The sequence below is a fragment of the Petaurus breviceps genome, unplaced genomic scaffold (assembly GCF_028583685.1).
Source record: "Petaurus breviceps papuanus isolate PSGF00001 unplaced genomic scaffold, PetGlider_PUasm1.0 76, whole genome shotgun sequence".
Taxonomy (NCBI): Eukaryota; Metazoa; Chordata; class Mammalia; order Diprotodontia; family Petauridae; genus Petaurus; species Petaurus breviceps.
In genome coordinates, this window is record NW_027186473.1 from 63961072 (window position 1) to 63980033 (window position 18962).

At 35.1% G+C, this 18962-nt stretch overlaps 1 protein-coding gene across 6 annotated transcripts in view; it reads left to right on the forward strand.

The window, feature by feature from the left end:
• The window catches only part of GRIA2 (glutamate ionotropic receptor AMPA type subunit 2), a 215574-nt gene that overhangs the window by 121333 nt on the left and 75279 nt on the right, over positions 1-18962 (forward strand). For all 6 annotated transcript variants that reach the window (XR_011171925.1, XM_069105631.1, XM_069105627.1 and 3 more), the window contains exons 5-6: positions 4637-4690; positions 9885-10046. Coding sequence is in view for 5 of the 6 variants with exons in the window: in XM_069105631.1 (XP_068961732.1) it covers positions 4637-4690; positions 9885-10046 (216 nt within the window). In the remaining variant the exon portion in view is untranslated. The remainder of the gene's footprint in view (positions 1-4636; positions 4691-9884; positions 10047-18962) is intronic.

The following is an 18962-nucleotide window of genomic DNA, read 5'->3' on the forward strand; positions in this document are numbered from 1 at the left end:
ATAGATAGATAGATAGATAGATAGATAGATAGATAGATAGATAGATAGATAGGAATATAGCTAAGATTTTAAGGTTAGGACAGCTAGAACCACTATACAGCATCCTGAATGAATCATTTACTGACACCATCTGAGTTGGGGTAGGTTTGGAATAAGAGGTTGAGAAAGTTGCTAAAAGGAAAGGTGAAAGGAACTTGGCTACAATGCTAGAATCCTCTTCAACCTGAGGAGGAAAAGTTGGTTCATTAATTTGTAAAGCACAAAAAATTGTGTAAACAAAATGTTAATGAAGTTGTAACTGATATACAACAATACCACTCCCTAAGACAGTTAGATGGCTCAGTGGATAGAGTGCCAGACCTGGAGTCAGAAAGACCTGAGTTCAAATCTGGTCTCAGACACTTCCTAGCTGTATGACTCTGAACAAGTCACTTTACCCTGTTTGTCTCAGTTCCTAATCCATGAAGTGAACTGGAAAATGAAATGACAAAACACACTAATTTTGCCACAAAAACCCCAAATGGGGTCATGAAGAGTCAGACACAACTGAAAATAAATAAACAGACAAAATATCACCCCTAAGAAACACAGAATAGAACTCTCATTAAATTTCAAATAATTGAATAAAGCAAAATAATTGATTAAAAATATCAGATGTATATGCCAGAGAGATGTCCAATCTTTTCTAGTTTCTGAAGTTTAAGACATAATTATTTTTTTTAACCTGGAGCCCTTACAAAAATATGTGAAATTGTAGAAACTCACTAGAAAGTCACAGGAGCGACTTTTTAGATTGGATTTTAGTATTTTTAAAGTCCTAAGATTACAAAAAGAGATAGTTATAATCTATCATTTAAAAAAAATCTGAGAGCCTAGATGAAACTACCCTTAGTACTTTGCCATTTTACCTCATAATTCTTGCTCATTAGATACTAATATCTGTTGCTTCACCCTCTTAAAGGTATTTAGTATTGTCAGCAAACTTTTAAAATTTCAGTGCCCTGAGAACAGCATTAAGCCCCATATCCTTACAACTCTGTACATTAATTATCACCTAAGCTGGATGATTACACACACACACACACACACACACACACACTATCAACATTACACCCTATTGAGTCTAGACTATTTGATAATATTCATCAAAAATAGGGATTTGGCTGAGCTCTGGTACATATTTCTATGTTCTCACCTTCAGAATACATTTTAAAACCTTGTGCTAATGATTCCACACAGAATAGGGGGCTGTCACTACTCCTTTCATCAAAAAAATGATTTCCATGGTAGCATGTATTTTGAAGTACAAAAATTCCCTGTATGTGGGAAAAAGTAAAGAATTTCTTCATAAGAAAGCACGGTGTATTGTTGTTGCCAGCTCATTTATAAGACAGAATAGTCTGCCTTGTTCATGTAGGTTTTGGAGAAGAGAACTTATTATTATTATTATTTTCATTTACATAACACTGTAAAGTGCATGAAATGCTTTACATACATTATTTCATTTGATCTTAACAACAGCTCTGTGAGTAGGTGCTATTATTATCCCTATTTTATAGATGAAGAAACTGAGTATGACTGAAATTAAGTTTCTTGCCCGTGGCAATATAATTGTTAAATGTCAGAGACTGAATTCAAACCTAAATCCCTTTAACAGCAAATTATTAACTATGGTGAAGTAAAAATGGCTCTGGATTCAATATCAGAGGCCTTAGGTTTGGATTCTGCCTCTGGGACTTTCAAACCTTATTACCTTATGTTGGATACTTGACATCATTACTGGGTTTCTCAGTTTCCTAATTTATAAAATGAGGATTGGGGGGAGGGAAAAATGCTTCTGAGGTCCCTTCCTGCTCTAAATCTCGACTGTCTAATTTGGATCTATTTAGGATAGACACCTTTATACAGTAAAATATCTCTTGTTAACATAATGCTACTAATTGCTTATAAGCTGAAGAAAAGCCAACAAAAATTTGTTCTCATGACCACATTTTCCTACTTATAGACACTGAAATGCAGGCTCCTCATTAATCTTGTATCTTATCTCTCTTGCTCAAAAGGAAGGGTTTGATTTTGTGAGATTCTGAAGACTTTGTAGGCATGGTTATATGAAATGGTCAGGTCTTCTCATCATAGATTCATTCTTGTACCCCCAACACATAAATATACACAGTCTATCTTTTACATAGGATATAGGGATGAGACCTCTCCCTGGGATTTCATTGGTATAGGAAGTTCCTCAATGGGGAAGTTCCCTGCCAGTGCAGGTTGGCATCTTCTTCTATAACCTATAGACTTATAGTATTTCCTGGCACACTGAGAGGTTAAGTAACTTGCCCAGGGTTAAATAACCAGTATCTTTCAAAAGCAGAAGTTGAACATAGTTCTTTCTGACCCCAAGTTGCACAACTTAAGTACTATGCTAACTACTATATATATATATATATATATGTATATATATATATATATCAAGGCAGCTAGGTGGCTCAGTGGATAGAGTGCTGGACTTGGGAGTCAGGAAGAGCTGAGTTTAAATCCTGACTCTAACACTTACTAGTTTTTTGTCCCTGGGTAAGTCACTTAACCCTTTTGCTTCAGTTTTCTCATCTGTAAAAATGAGCTGGAGATGGAAACGGCAAATTAGGTCAATATCTTTGCCAAGAAAACCCCAAATGTGGTCATAAAGAATTGGATGCAACTGAATTGACTGAACAGCAACAAGAACAGGACATATAATATCTCTGTGTCTCACTTTCCTCTTCTGAAAATGGGGATAATATTACCTATGTCATAGGGTTGTTGTGAGGATCAAATGAGTTAAAATACAAAGAACTATTTAAACCATAAAATTCTATATAAATATTAGCCATTATTATACACTCTGTCTTAAGATGAACTAAAAAGCTAAGTATTTCCCCTTCTACAAGTCATCCCTTGTTACCAAAGTACTGGTCAATGGCATGATCTCTAAAGAGCACTGCTTATCCAGTCCAATACTTTCCTCAATCCATTGGATTATTTGTTGGTTCAAATATTATTCCTTGGCTCATCAAGATAAAAGGTCTAATTGTCTGAGGTATTGGCTTTCTAATTTGCTTAGACCTCAATTTTCATGATATAATTATAAAGAACACTGGGTTTGAGTCTTGTTTTATATACGTAGAATCTTTGTGTCAGTGGGCAAGTCATTTCACTCTTACAAACCTTAGCTTTCTCATCTGCAAAATGGGAAGAAAAATATTTGCATCATCTCCATCACAGGAATTTTTAAGGAAACATCATTTTAAATTGCAAAACACAGAGACAGTATGGTGGAAATGGATAGAAGCTTCAGAATCAGGAAGGCATGGCTTCAAGTCCAGTTTCTGACACATGCTAGACATGTGGACACAGCCATGCCTCAGGCAAATCTCATCTACACTAAGGAGTGACTTTCCACACTAGAAGTTGTCTACATCAGTTAAATCAAAGATATGTCCTTTCTTTATTAAAGCACAATGTCACAATGAGCTATTAGCATGTAAATTTTTTACCTTTTGGCCTACAAATCTACTTAAAATTACAATCAATTCCCAGCTAGCACACAAAGAGTAAAGCAGACCATGGGGTGGCCACATTGTTCATTTCACATCTTCTCACAATTACCACCAAATTCAAGTGAACAATTTGGATTGCCAGAAAAGTGTATGTTTCACCAGAGTTTGGGTATGTTGCTAAAAGTTTTGTGCAATTTTTTTTTATGAAAAATCAGCCAGCTTTGAGGTTATTTATTTTAGGTTATGACTCAATTCAGTAATAGTGATATTTACTATACCATAAAATATTCAAAAAGATCTTTTGAGAATTGAGGAAATTTTATAGTTCTGAATTGCATTTTTCTATGCCCACAGTTGTTCCCACAACTTCAACCTGTCAGTTTTGAAGACATGCCTGGGTGTTTAATATTTTGAAAGCAGATAACATATGGACAAACACACTAAATCTGAAAATTCAAATGTAGCTAGTTTTGGGACATTTTATGGAAACTAATTTTGTACTCTTAAGAAATGACAGAGATTAGGAAAGAAGTCTTTAAAATTTTATGGGCACTTGTTAGTTCCATCTAAATGTCTTAAATTTTCTTTTGTTTCCATTTTCATGTGACATAAAATAACACTCAGATTTCTGTCCCTCTATGTCACTAAGTTTGGAAGGGTTCCAGTGAAAGGCAGAGAGAATATGAAACAAACAATAACACATTTATATTCCAATTTACAAGACAGTAAATATAGAGCCTGAAAATTTATCATATTTTTCTCAAGGGAATTTAGACTCAGAACTCCTGGAGAATATCATAGGATTCATCATTAGAAATGGAGAAAGAAGAAAACAAATTCCCAAGATGCAAAATGAGTTGTCCAATGTCACAATGTAGTAAATGGCAGAGCTGGGATTTGAACCTGCTTTCATTGACTCTAAATTTATTCCTATTTTTACTTTACCACAGTCCTTTTGTATTCTATTACTAGGCTGACTTCATCTGAAGACATATGAAGTATAATGTTTGATTTTTTAATGATTAATGATATCAATCATCACAAGTTAAATCAATTTTCAGAGAATTTATTAAGGGATTATTTTTGTTTCTCTTTGACAGGTTATTACCATTGGTAAACATGTTAAAGGATACCATTACATCATTGCGAATCTGGTAGGTGAATTTTTTAATACTGTTTATTTTAGTAGAAGTAAGCTTTCAATTGAGGAGGTATTTTTTTAATACATGAAATGTGTCTGCAATGACTGAGTAAATTTTTTTAAAAAGCTATTTTGATTATATCTGAGTCTATGGATCAAAAATATCACTTGCTTTTCATGTTTTACAAATCACTACTCATTTTTCTCTGGTTATAAATAATACAAGAAATGTGAAAAAGTAGTTGGGAGATATGAATAATTAATCCTCTGAGAAGCAAGGGACCATGTCTTCTTTATCTGGGTATTTCCCTCCTCTAACTCTTACCATCATATCTAGCACAGCACACCATACATAATAGGCAATAATAATAATAATAATAATAATCTCTTGAATATTCACTTTAAATATTAATATTTAGCGAAGACAATTTATTTTGCCTTAAAAAGATAATTATTTTTCTTAATTATTTCCCTCTTCATTTTCAAAAATTGGTCAACTTCTATCATTTTTTCTTTACTAATAACATGATATTATTACATTAATACCAATATGTGAAAAAGAGGCACAATAGTTATTACTTAGCAACTAAGTAGCAAACATAATGAACTTTATTTAGATTGGGCTGGACATTCATGGACTTACCAGATTTGGAGATTGTGATGTTTTCTTGCCTTAGGAGAAGGGCAAAAATACTTTAAGTTCCAGAAGTCTCTGCAGGTCCAGGTTATTTTTACCACCTCAAGGAGAAATGTGACAATGGAACCAGGAAAGATACTGAGTCCTTATAAGAATTTTTTTTTCTCTAATGAAGGAATCAGACATTTCCTATTATGAGAAGTATTATAATTACAGCTGAGTTCCAATAAATCAATATCGTCAGTTTTTCATCTATCTCTTTCTCAAGCTATGTTTATGCCAAATATTAAAAATGACAAGTCTCAGTTTTCTCTCATTAGTACATCACCTTATTCAACTCAATTCAACCAAAATTGCTAGACACTATGAAAAATACTTGAGATACAAACGGAAAAAATAAACAACCATACACAACAAAAATAGTTCCTCCTTTTGAGTAATTTATATACTACTATGGGGATATACAATGTGCATAGATAAAAAAAATACAGATTTGTTTGAAGAGAGAGTCAGAGACAGACAGAGACAGAGAAAGACAGAGATAATACTAGTAAAAGAGGGAATTGGCAGAGGCTTTGTGGAGAAAGTAGTAGATGAACTTTCCCTTAAGGAAGTTAGGCACTGAAACAAACTGGTGAAGAAGGACTGCATTTTAAACATTAGCCACACCTTGAATGAATGTGTAGAGACAGTGGTGGGATGTGTTTGAAGAAGTGCTAATAGTGTCCTTTGACTGGGCTTGAGAATACATGATTTAGGGGCAGCTAGGTGGCTCAGTGAATAGAGCACTGGCCCTGGAGTCAACAAAACCTGAGTTCAAATCCAACGTCAGACACTTGACAGTTACTAGCTGTGTGACCTTGAGAAAGTCACTTTAACCCAATTGACTTGCCTTTCGTCCTCCCAAAAAAAGGGGGGGTGGGGAATACATGATTTAGTTCAGTAGGAAGTCTGGAAAGATAGATAGGACCTAGACTATGGAACTAGAGGAGAGTGAATACCAGATTAATTAGTTCATATTTTATGCTAAAGACAGGGGGAAGTGATAGAAGATTTTTGATGACATTGTTAGACCTACACCTAAAAAGATTATCTGGGTCATTGTGTATTTAATACATTGGAGAATGAAGGAATTGAAAGCAGGAGGACAATTAGAAATCTATAAAAATATTTCAGGTGAGAGGTATAAACTAGGGTAGCAGCCTTATGAGAAGAGAGATGGCAATTGAGGCAAGAAGAATTGTGGAAACACACTTAACATGCATTGTCAGCTGATTTGATTTGGAAGACAAGAGAAAGAGAAAAGTTTAGAGTCATGCTGGGATTATAAACCTAAGAGACTAGAGTGATGGTGGTGTCCCCAACAGAAATTACAAGGTTTGGAGAATGGGTAGTCTTAAGTGGGCATAAAATTTATAGAGATAATGATTCATGTTTTAAGCTTAAAGGATTTGATATCTCTATAGAACATCCAAGTGTAGATTCCAATACTCAAATAGTGATTTAGTTTATAGTTTTGGAACCATCTTCATTGAGATAATAAATGAGCTCATGGGAGTAAATGAGGTCACCAAGGAAAAGAGTGTTGAGAGAGTTGAGAAGAGGGCTCAGGACCAAGTCTTTGGAGAAATGGATGAGGATTTGGCAGAGAACACTGAAAAGGAGCTCTGAGGTAGTTAGGCAGACAACCAGTAGGAAGGAACCAGTGAAGGAAGCTAAGGGAGAAGAAAATAATTGGGCTTCAGAAAAATCACCCTTATCAGCTATCTGATTTATTAACAGCGTCAAATAACAAATACACATAAATAAACACATAAACAAGGTATAATTTGTGATAAAACTCTGGCATGCAGTCACTTCTGAGGTTCTTTGAAATCAAGGAAAAGAAAGATTATAAATCATCACCAACTACCCACTGCTGTTCAACCTGGTCTCAACTCCAGTACAGTCTTGTACTGATCCAGGCACTAATCTGCTGATGTCTCACCTCTCACCTCTCTTATTCCCCTATGTATTATTCTAAAGCTTAAGTGAAAGTCTCTTTCTACAAAAACACTGGAACCATCCAAACAACAACCAACAAACAATAAAAAATCTGAGAATTCCCATGAGCATGACAACAGTCTAGCCCCAGTGTCATCTCTGTATCTCCTCAGAGAGTAGCATAGCTCTTTTCAGAATGTCTGGTCAGTTCTCTTTAAACAATTCTCTCCTCTAACAGCTTCCCAAAATCTCTGTGAAGGAAGAGTGAAGTGACAACTTTGTTCAGCTTAAACACTAACAAGAGTCTTTCAAAGAAAAACAACTTTAAAGGGCATGAGAACTCTGATCAACCACAATTCCAGAGGATCAGTGATGAATCATGCTGCCCACCTCCTGACAGAGATATGATGCAGAATGACAAATACATTTTTGGACATGGGCAATGTAGGAATTTATTTTGCTTGATGACTCATATTTTTTAGAAGGATTTTAGTTTTCTTTTCTTTTTTTTCTCCAGTTTTTGGGAGTGGTAGGAGAAAAAGTTAGCCCAGGAAGGTGCAGTCAAAAAACAAAACAAAACAAAACAGCACAACAGAAAAGAAAAGAAAAGAAAGAGGGCCACTGATGTACTACAAAATGCACAGAAGAGAGCATAAGGAGGGCCAGAAAGAATCAGAGACTAGAAATTAAACTTTTAAAGTTACATATTTAATTTATTAGATATTTACAAGAAAAAATGTGCCACACATAACATTTGTAGTTTCATATATAATATTTTTCTTTTTCTGTTGTACTATGTACATAGAAAGCCCATATTATTTGTGATTGTTAAATCCAGAATTTAAAAAAAAATTAAAAACCTTTGATTCAATTAAACCAGATATTTATAATATAGAAGCCTTGAACAATTTTTAAAATATTTAATGATATTATTTCAATATAATTAATTTCCTTCGTTATCTGCGATATGTATTCTAATGTATTTAAACTGTTTATTCTAAAGAGGTGAAGTCATAGACATCAACAGACTTTTGAAGGGGTTTCTGACACAAAAAAATATTAGCAACCTTGCTTTAAAGCTACAGAATTATTGTCCAAATTTTCTGTCATTTTGGGTTTTTGGCAACCCAGGACTAATAGATAAATCATAGCTGCAATGCTTTGATCAAGATACTCCAAAAGCAAAATGATTTTGTTTTAAGTTTCTTTACATAAAGTTTTTCGGCTATTTTTTTTCACCCCTCTTTCACACAATATCTCTTCCCTTGTAATGGAATAAAAGTCTATATCTGAGGTATTTGTAATGCAAAGCACACTCAGGGACAATCAAAACAGCCAACTCACTTAGTGCTACTGGATCATCATCTCCTTATTAATTTCTTATCTCATCAGGTACAAAAATAGTGTAGTCCAATGGAAAGAGTATAAGAGTATTGGATTTAGAGTCATAGGACTAGAATCTAATCTTGACTCTGCTACTTAACACCCATATGACTTTGATCATGCTGATTAAGTTCTTTGGGCTTCAGTCCTTCATCCATATAACTGGGAAATTGGATTTTATGATCTCTGAATTTCCTTCTAGCTCTAGATCTTTGATTCTATATCCTAGTCAGAAAACTCTTTACAACCTTCAGAAATTACTCAAATTCCAGAAACCTTCTCTTTAGTTGGCCCTGATCCCAGAGTAAGCTGAACAAATCTCTTCTCTGAGAAGTTGGTTCCCTTCTCCCAAATTCAGAGGCATAAACAGAATCATCATTAATAATCATGTATTTTATGAGCATTATGAAATAATACACATATTTAAATAAGATTTAAATTATTTCAATGGGATTCAAAGTGGAAGTCACTTTATTTCATATCAGTCAGGGAAGCTTTTGACTATAATTCCTCTTACAAAAAGCCATCTGTTGTTTAAATGCTCTCAAGTTCAGTCCACTTCTAATATGAACTTGGCTCTTTGTAGGGACTCATCTGCTGATTTCTTCTCTCATCTCTCTACAACCCATGTGCTGTAAGACTTGAATTCAAATACAGCCTCAGACACTTAGTAGCTATGTAACCCTGGACAAGTCACTTAACTACTGTTTGCCTTAATGCACTGGAGAAGGAAATGGCAAACCACTCCAGTATCTATGCAAAGAAAACTGCATGGGCACTATGGTACATATGCAGCCATAACTGAACAACTTCAGGTCAAGACCTGTATCTATCCACTGTACCCTATAGTTTCCACTTCCATAACTGAGCACCATGTAATGGTGTATTATGAACTCAACAAAGCACAGAGGAGAGGATTTGCCAACAAAGCACTTTTGTTAAAAGGGATGGTACTTAAACAACCAGCACTGAGTCTAGGTCAGCAATCAATTGATCAGCATTGTTGCCCCCTTACTATGTGGCTTGTCCTATGCTCAATGCTGATATGTGCACAGATTCATCAGTGCATGTGATATTTTCCATGAGTTTTGTAGCCTGTGTTGTGAAAGATGTGACCCTATGCAAATGTGATGTGATTGGATAAATTTTGACTTTTGGAATTTATCTAGAGAGACTAAAAGGATGTGATGCATTTTGTGCCCAGGGATTTACTGATGGAGATTTATCAAAAATTCAATTTGGAGGAGCAAATGTCTCAGGATTTCAGATCGTTGACTATGAAGATTCCCTAGTGTCCAAATTTGTACAGAGATGGTCAACACTGGAGGAAAAAGAATATCCTGGAGCTCACACAAGTACAATTAAGGTAGGTTTTTTTGTTTGTCTTTATTTTTGTTTGAATTAGTGGAAGGTTAAAATGAGCTTTATGTTTTTAACATTGTAGAATGAACTACCACTAGTTGTAGAGAGTGTGATGTTATTATTTTATTCTCTTTGTTTTCACTGTGATTACTTACAAGGAGAGGGTAACAAAATAAATAATAAGTAAAGCTCATAACATGGCCCATATTTTTTATCAAACCTCTATTTTCTTCCTGATGATTTGATTTACTGCATCACTGGACTGATGAAGTAGAAGTCCATGACTGCCTTGTGTCTTGCTACTTACATTCATTCATTCCTTCATTCATTCACTCACTCATTCATTCATTCATATATCTATGTGTTCATTTTTCTATTTAATCTATCTATTCATCAATTTATTTGTTCATTTATTAATTTATGTAGTTAATTTTGGCTGTGCTTTGGAGATAATTTCTCATTGAGAAAATTCCCTCTGTCAATGAAGATCATCAACTCACATTCTCAGAGAGTTTCTTGGGGCTCTGAGTTTAAGTGCCTCGTCCAGTGTCACACAGCAAGTATTTTGTCAGGGGGGTACTAGAAAACAGGTTTTCCTGATTTTGAGACCAGTTCATTGCTCTCTAAGTCTCGCATATTCTTACTCACCTTAATAAATCTACATAATAATAGCGATAGTTCCTATTTTTATAATACTTAAAGGTTCACAAAGTACTTTACATACTTTTTCCCCTTAGGGTTCTCATGCCAACTGTGTGGCATGTATTGTTATTACCCCTGTTTTCAGGGATGAGTGACTGAGAGGTTAAATCACATGCCTAAAGTCACAGACTAAGCATGATTGGAAGAAAGATTTTTTTTCATTTGAAGGCCAGAGATCTATGAAGTATAATAAGCTTCCTTATGGCATGGTGGGTAGATTTTGACAGATTGCATGGGATGTGATCTTACAATAGTAAGGGAAAAAAAAATCCATCATTGTTGCCCATTTTGCACGTAGATGGATCGTACAGTGCAAGGAGAATACTGAGTGCCTATTTCCTTACGATAACCTGGTCCCTGGGGGTCTTTAGGAGACAGATGGATCTTCTTTTGGCCTCATTTAGAAAAGACACTCCTCCAATCTTCCAACCAACTAAATAATCAGTAAACTAATGATTGTCAATTGTGTGTAAAGCATAAAAGTAATGTTTGGCGTAATAAATGGTACTCTGATGAATCATAAATAACTTCTCTAATGAAATATATTTTGTGCATAGGAATCAATCCAGTGGTGTTAAACTTTGTGTATTATGTATATTTTATTTCACATGTATATAAGCATCTGTTTGGACTCACATATTAATTCTCTTTTGTCACTAAAGATTTTTTCTTCATTTATTTATAAGAAGTATAATCAGCATGTAGCACAGTGAGTAAGAGCACGGGCTCCAGTGTCGGGACGACCTGGGGATTGAATCCAGGGCTGACACTTAGCACCCACCCAGAAAAACCTGGCCATGTAACCTTGAGCAAGTTACTTAACCCTGATTGCTTAAAAAAAAGTATAATCAGTCAAATAATTTTTCCTTTGTTAATATATCTTATGTAGCTGAATAGAGTGTGAATATATTTTATTTTTTTAATATTGAAAAGTCTCATAATATCTACAATGGGTGAATGGGATGGACTTTTATTTTCTTGAGAACTCAAGAGAATTTGCCTATATATATACATATTCACATATACATATATTTAAATATAATATAAATATTATAATACATTTATAAATATAATATGTGTGTGTATATAAATATATGGACATATATATACATGTATACATATGCATACATAAAGCCTCATTCATTATTCCCATTGTATATTTGATGCTCTTTCTTTTTCTTATTGAATTTATTTTAACAAGATGTCTAAGTATTCATAGAATCCTAGAATATTTTTGTGGGAGGAAACTTAGAGATCATTTAGACCCAACTCCTCATTTTATGTATGTGGAAACTGAGGCTTAGAGAGGTAATGTGAGTCACTCTAAGTCCAGACATGAACTCCTAATTAAAACTCTACAATTCTTCCACTAAATGCACTTGAAAATCATTATTTTATAGTTAAATGAATAAATACAATTAAATTAAGTTAAAACACATTTGCAAATATGCACTGAAATATTTACTTGTAAGTGTGGTGTGATGTTTATCCCCAAGGCAAAGTCATTTCCTCTCTGCATTTTAGGCAATATAAAAGAAGCACTGATTTAAAGTTATGTGACATTTTAAAGTATACATAGACCAAACTTTCAGCTAACAGTTAAAGAAACAAAGCACCAGAAAGGTTCTTGGAATCATAGATTTAGAGCTGCAAGACATATTAGAAATCGAGTCCAATCTCGTTTTATTATTTATGTATGAGGAAAAAAAGTCAAAAGGTGAGTGGCTCTCTCAAGGTCACACAAGTGATTACTGGCACAGCTGGACTATGAACTCAATCCTTTGATTCCAAATGTAGGATTCTTTCCATTGCATTGGGGATTAGCAGTGAATGCAGGACTAGACCTGAAATTAGGAAGGCTTGAATTAAAATCTAGCCTCAGTCACTTACTAGCTGTGTGATCCTGGGCAATTTCTGTCTGCCTCTAAGTCATCAACATTTTACAATGAGGATAATAATGGCACCTACCTCACAAAGTTGGTAAGAAGATATAATGACATATTTCTAAAATGCTTAGCACAGAGCCTGGCACATAGAAGTGCATAAAAATGCTCATTCCTTTTCCTTCCATGGTGACTAGCAGTCTTTAGACATTGCAGTCAGAACAACAATAGGTTGGAATTCTGCAATGTTGCCCTCACATACTCAACAGTATCCAGAAATGATGTCAGAATTTGCAACTTGGAAAAGCTGAGTTAATACCAAAACCACTTTTCCCTGTGCACAAGAACATTTCCACATATCCTGGTCTTGCAGAAACAGTCATCCGCTCTTTTACATTGTGGTTTGGCACTGTGTACCTACTCAGTCTAGAAGAGGTGGGGGAATAATCCCAAGAATTTTTGAAGATTATGAGGACCAACCCTTTGAAATATATATGGGATGCTTCTACTATTAAGTAGGGCATCATGTAGCATTTCCAGTTGCAAGAAACCTCCACTAAAAAGCACAGATAAATAATATACTTAGATCAGGTAGGATTTATTCCAGGAATGCAAGGATGGTTTAATATTAGGAAAACCATCAGTATAATTGATCATATAAACAATAAAACTAGCAGAAACCACATGATCATCTCAATAGATGCAGAAAAGACTTTTGACAAAATACAACATCCATTCCTATTAAAAACATTAGATAGTATAGGAATAAATGGAGCCTTCCTTAAAATAATAGGTAGCATCTATTTAAAGCCATCAGCAAGTATTATATATAATGGGGAGAAGCTAGAAGCATTTCCCATAAGATCAGGGGAGAAACAAGGGTGTCCACTATCACCCCTCTTATTCAATCTGGTCCTAGAAATGTTAGCAGTAGCAATTAGAGAAGCAAAAGAAATCAAAAGAATCAAATTAGGCAAAGAAGAGACCAAGCTATCACTCTTTGCAGATGATATGATGATATACTTAGAGAATCCTAGAGAATCAAGTAAAAAAGTACTTGAGACAATTAAATAAATTTGGCATTAAATAAATAAATAAAATTAATATTATTAATTAATTTATAAAATTAATATTATTAATAAAATTAACAAATAATATTTAATAAAATTAAATAAATAAATTTAAATAAAGTTGCAGGATATAAAATAAACCCACACAAATCCTTGGTATTCCTCTATATTTCCAATGAAATTCAACAGCAAGAGATAGAGAAATCCCATTTAAAGTTACTGTAGACATTATAGAATATTTGGGGATCTACCTGCCAAAACAAACCCAGGACCTATATGACCACAACTACAAAACACTTGTCACACAAATAAAGTCAGATCTAACTAATTGGAAAAATATCAATTGCTCATGGCTGGGTCAAGCTAATGTAATAAAATGACAATTTTACCTAAATTAAATTATATACTTGTGCCATAACAATTAATTTACCAAAAAATTTACTTTATCGAGCTAGAAAAAAATAGTAACAAAATTCATTTGGAAGAATAAACGGTCCAGAATATCAAAGGAATTAATGAAAAGAAATTCTAGGGAAGGTGGAATAGCTATACCAGGTTTCAATCTGTATTATAAAGCAGCAGTCATCAAAACTACTTGGTACTGGCTGAGGAATAGAGGAGTGGATCAATGGAATAGATTAGGCACACGAGATTCAGAAGTCAATGACTATAGTGATCTATTGTTTGATAAACCCCAAGACCCTGGTTTTTGGGATAAGGACTCACTATTTGACAAAAACTGCTGGGAAAACTGGAAAATATTATGACAGAAACTGGGCATAGACCATTGTCTAACACCATATATCAAAATCAAGTCTAAGGAGTCTCGGAAAACAAGTAATAGGTAACCTGTCAGATTTGTGGAGAGGGAAAGACTTTATGACTAAACAAGAATTAGAGAATATTATAATATGTAAAGTGGATAATTTTACTACATGAAATTGAAAAGCTTCTCTACAAACAAAGCCAATGTAACCAAGATTAAGAGGGAGGTGTGAAATTTGGAAAGAATCTTTACAACCTATGTCTCTGACAAAGGACTCATTTCTAAAATATACAGAGAACTGAGTCAAATTTATAAGAATACAAGTCATTCCCCAATTGATACATGGTCAAAGGATATGAACAGGCAATTTTCATAGAAAGAAATTAAAGATATTTATAAGCACATGAAGAAATGCTCTAAATCACTATTGATTAGAGAAATGCAAATCAAAACAACTCTGAGGTTCCACATCTCAACCAGTCAGATTGGCTAAGATGACAAAACAGGAAAATGACAAATGCTGGAGAGGATGTGGGCAAATTGGAACACTAATGCATTCATGGTGGAGTTGTGAACTGATCCAGCCTTTCTGGAAAGCAATCTGGAATTATGCCCAAAGGGCTATAAATAATTTCATATCCTTTGACCCAGCAATACCACTCCCAGGGTTATATACGAAAGAGATCATAGAAGTGGGAGGAAGACCTATATGTACAAAAATGTTTATAGCAGCTCTTTTTGTGGTGGCAAATAATTGGAAATTAAGGGGGTGCCCATCAATTGGGGAATGGCTGAACAAGTTGTGGTATATGCATGTTATGGAATACTGTTGTGCTATAAGAAATGAGGTGCAGACGGTCTTCATATTTACTGGGAGAGGCTTATATGAACTGATGCTGAGTGAGAAGAGTAGAACCAGAAGAAATTTGTACACAATTACAGACACAATGTATGTGTGATGACCAACTTTGATAGACTGGACTCTTCTCAGCAATGCAGTGATATAAGTCAATCCCAAAAGACTCATTATGGAGAGAAATGTGTGCATCCAGAGAAAAAACTAGAAAGAACTGAGGTTATATCTAGATGAAAGCAAAATACCTCATCTTTTTCCTTTTCTTGTTTGGCTTTATGTCCTCTTTACCATTTTTCATTCCATCTGATACAATCCGTATGAAAGTATTTACAGATCCTATATTTTGACTATATGCCACCATGGGGAGGAGGAGAGGGAGGGGGATAAAATGTGAAACTCAAGGAATTGTGGAATTGAATCTTGTAAACTAAAAGGAAACAAACAAATTAATTAAAAAAAATAAAAAGCACAGGTACCTACTGACTAGTGCACCTTCTCCTCTTCCTATGGGAGCCAATTAGAAAAGGGTGACTGGAGACCAACAGATTATGAGGGAGATTTTTTATTCAGTGTGATATTAACCTTTTTTTGTTCTATAATTAGATATTCAGTAAAAGATAAGGAAATTGGGGGGCAGACAGGTAGCACAGTGAGTAAGAGCATGGGCTCCAGTGTTGAGAAGACCTGGAGATCGAATCCCAGGCTCAGACACTTAGCACCCACCCAGAAACACCTGGCCGTGAAACCTTGAGCAAGTTACTTAACCCCGATTGCTTAGGGGCGGCCAGGTAGCACAGCGAGTAAGAGCACCGACTCCAGTGTCGGGATGACCTGGATCAAATCTGGGCTCAGATACTCAGCACCACACCCAGAAATAATAACTGGCCGTGTAACCTTGAGCAAGTTACTTAACCCCGATTGCTTTAAAAAAAAAAAAAGATAAGGAAATTGAAGCTGGTCAAGCTTTGAAAAAATGTACAATATAAAGTTAAAATAGACCTAAATATGATTAAGGAAAAAAAATATCCCTATCTCTCATTGTGAAAAAATAATATTCATTGCTGTAGAGGAAGCATGGGACATTGGGAAGAATATTGGATTTGGAGCCAAAGGACATGGGTTCAATCTCACACTATGATATTTACTTAGGATGTGCTTTACCCTCCTTGAGACTAAGTTTTCTTATGTGGAAAATGAGGGAGATTCAGTAGACATCCTCTCTGAAGTCTCTACTAGCTTGAATCTATGATCCTAATCAAAGACATATTTGCCAATTTAACTTCATGATTAGCATTAGGGAATTTAAATTTTATAACATGACCGATGTGAAAATGAATTTTAAAGTGTAATAACTTTTTGACTTTATATTACTTTGTTTCATCCTTAACACTGAATATAAAGGGGTGGCCAGGTAGCACAGCGAGTAAGAGCACCAGCTCAACTGTTGCGATGATCTGGAGATCTAATCCCGGACTCAAACACTCAGCACCACACCCAGAAATAGCTGGCCGTGTAACCTTGAGCAAGTTACTTAACCCTGATTGCTTAAAAAAAAAAAAACTGAATATAAAGTGGTGAAATTTTGTTATCTTTGTTTTTTAAAGATCCTCATGCTTTTCTAGAAATTAAATTAATAAAACACTAACAATATATTAAAAAGCAACTTTATTTTCTGCTATTTGCAGAGAACCAAGGAATGTTTTGGTTTAGTCACCTGCACTGGGACTCAGCATTTATGATTATGATAGATATAAATTTCAAAAAAATGAAATCATCCCTGCTTATCTGCCTTCATCTTTAGAGAACAGCATTTCTACAGATGGTTAATGTTTTTCTGGCAACTTAAATAGACACAGCACCCCCCCCCTTTTGTTTTTGCCTATGAGTTCTTCCAATCCTGCTAGAGTACAAAGAAGAGGCTTGACTGCTACTTCAATTTTGTAGGCATTTCTTAATCTGCCCACATATATATTGCTGCACAAGTCCTTGGATGGAGACCACATGAGTGCATTCATTTCCAAATGGAAGAAACTTGTTCCTTCCAAATCTTCTATTAGTCATTCTGGAGCCTCACACTGTTGTTTGGTGTGAAAGTGATCAGAGCAAAAACAGTCACTTAGAAAAAAAAAACAACCTTGGGGCAGCTAGGTGGTGCAGTGAGTAAGAGCACGGGCCCTGGAGTCAGGAGGACTTGGGATCGGTTCCAGCCTCAGATACTTAACACCCACACAAAAAACTGGCCATGTAACCTTGAGCAAGTTACTTAACCCCAATTGCTTAAAACAAACAAACAAAAAATAGCCTCCCAGAATCCAATTTTTATTGATAACATCAGTGCATGAAAATGAAAAAAAAAGAAATATGAGACCAGAAATCTGTAAGCAGTGCATTACTAATGCCAAGGCACAACACAATTTAAAGCAAAATGAAAGAGATGTCAATAGCCTTGATCTGACAATATACAAATGCCTGTGGCCTTTGTTTGAATCTCTTCCCAATGGATCTCCCTCATTGCTGTGTCCTTTTTACTCACTTGGCTGAGAGAGCTGCTATCCACCAGAGAAGGCTCAAAGGTCTTTTGGTACAGTAGAAAATAAACAGGTGTAGAATTTGAGAGGTTTGACATCTTGTTGTAGCTATTCTATGAATGACCTCTGTGGCTATGGGCAATTTCCTGGGCCTAATAATCCCATTATGAGATTCTATGATTTTTGCCAGGATTTTTGTAAAGTCTTTGAAACTCTTAGCTTCAAAGCATTTAAAAGGTAGATGGGAACCTTCAACTCGGTTTTGGGTTTAGGAGGAAGCAGAGAAAACTCTAGTTGGGAGTAAAAAGCAATGTTCTCTGAACATGGATGAAAGGCCTGTCCTACATAGAGTAACATTTTGCATAAGGGAGGCCTACAATCAGACTATGGTTGAAAAAAAGTGACATTTCCAGAGCCCTAGAGTCAATATGTACAAATTGCTCCGGCTTTATAGGAAGAGGAGAAAAGGAGCATGCCAAGGAATTGTAGAATTGTTTATGTGAGCAATATAAATCAAATATGTTTTGCCATGCTAAGTCTGCCATATGCCAAGTATGGTCTTCCATACTGCCATACTAAGACAAGACATCAAATAAGACCAAGTCTATCTCTGAGACACTGAATCATTGATGAGTCATGATCTTGACATTATCTAGCAATATAATGCTAGTAAACTAATAAAAAAATAAAGGCAAACATGATAGATATTGACTTTGTAACATTATTTCTGTTCAGTCATTTTCAGTTGTGTCCAACTCCAAGTCAATCCATTTGGAGTCTTTTTGGCAAAGATACTGGAGTGGTTGCCATTTCCCTCTCCAGCTCATTTTACAGATGAAGAAACTGAAACAAACAGTTTTAAGTGACTTACCTAAGGTCTCACAGATAGCAAGTGTCTTAGGCTAGATTTGAACTCAGATCATGCTGACTCCAGGACCAGAGCTTTATCTACTGTGCCACATAGCTGTCCTGAGTTAGTAATACCTGAGTTCAAACTCTGCTTCATGTTTATTATATATGTGACTATGATTAGTAACTGCCTCTCTCTGAACCTTAGACAATAATGTTGTGATCATACACTGTACTGGCAGGATGGTATCCAGGCTTCCCAACTC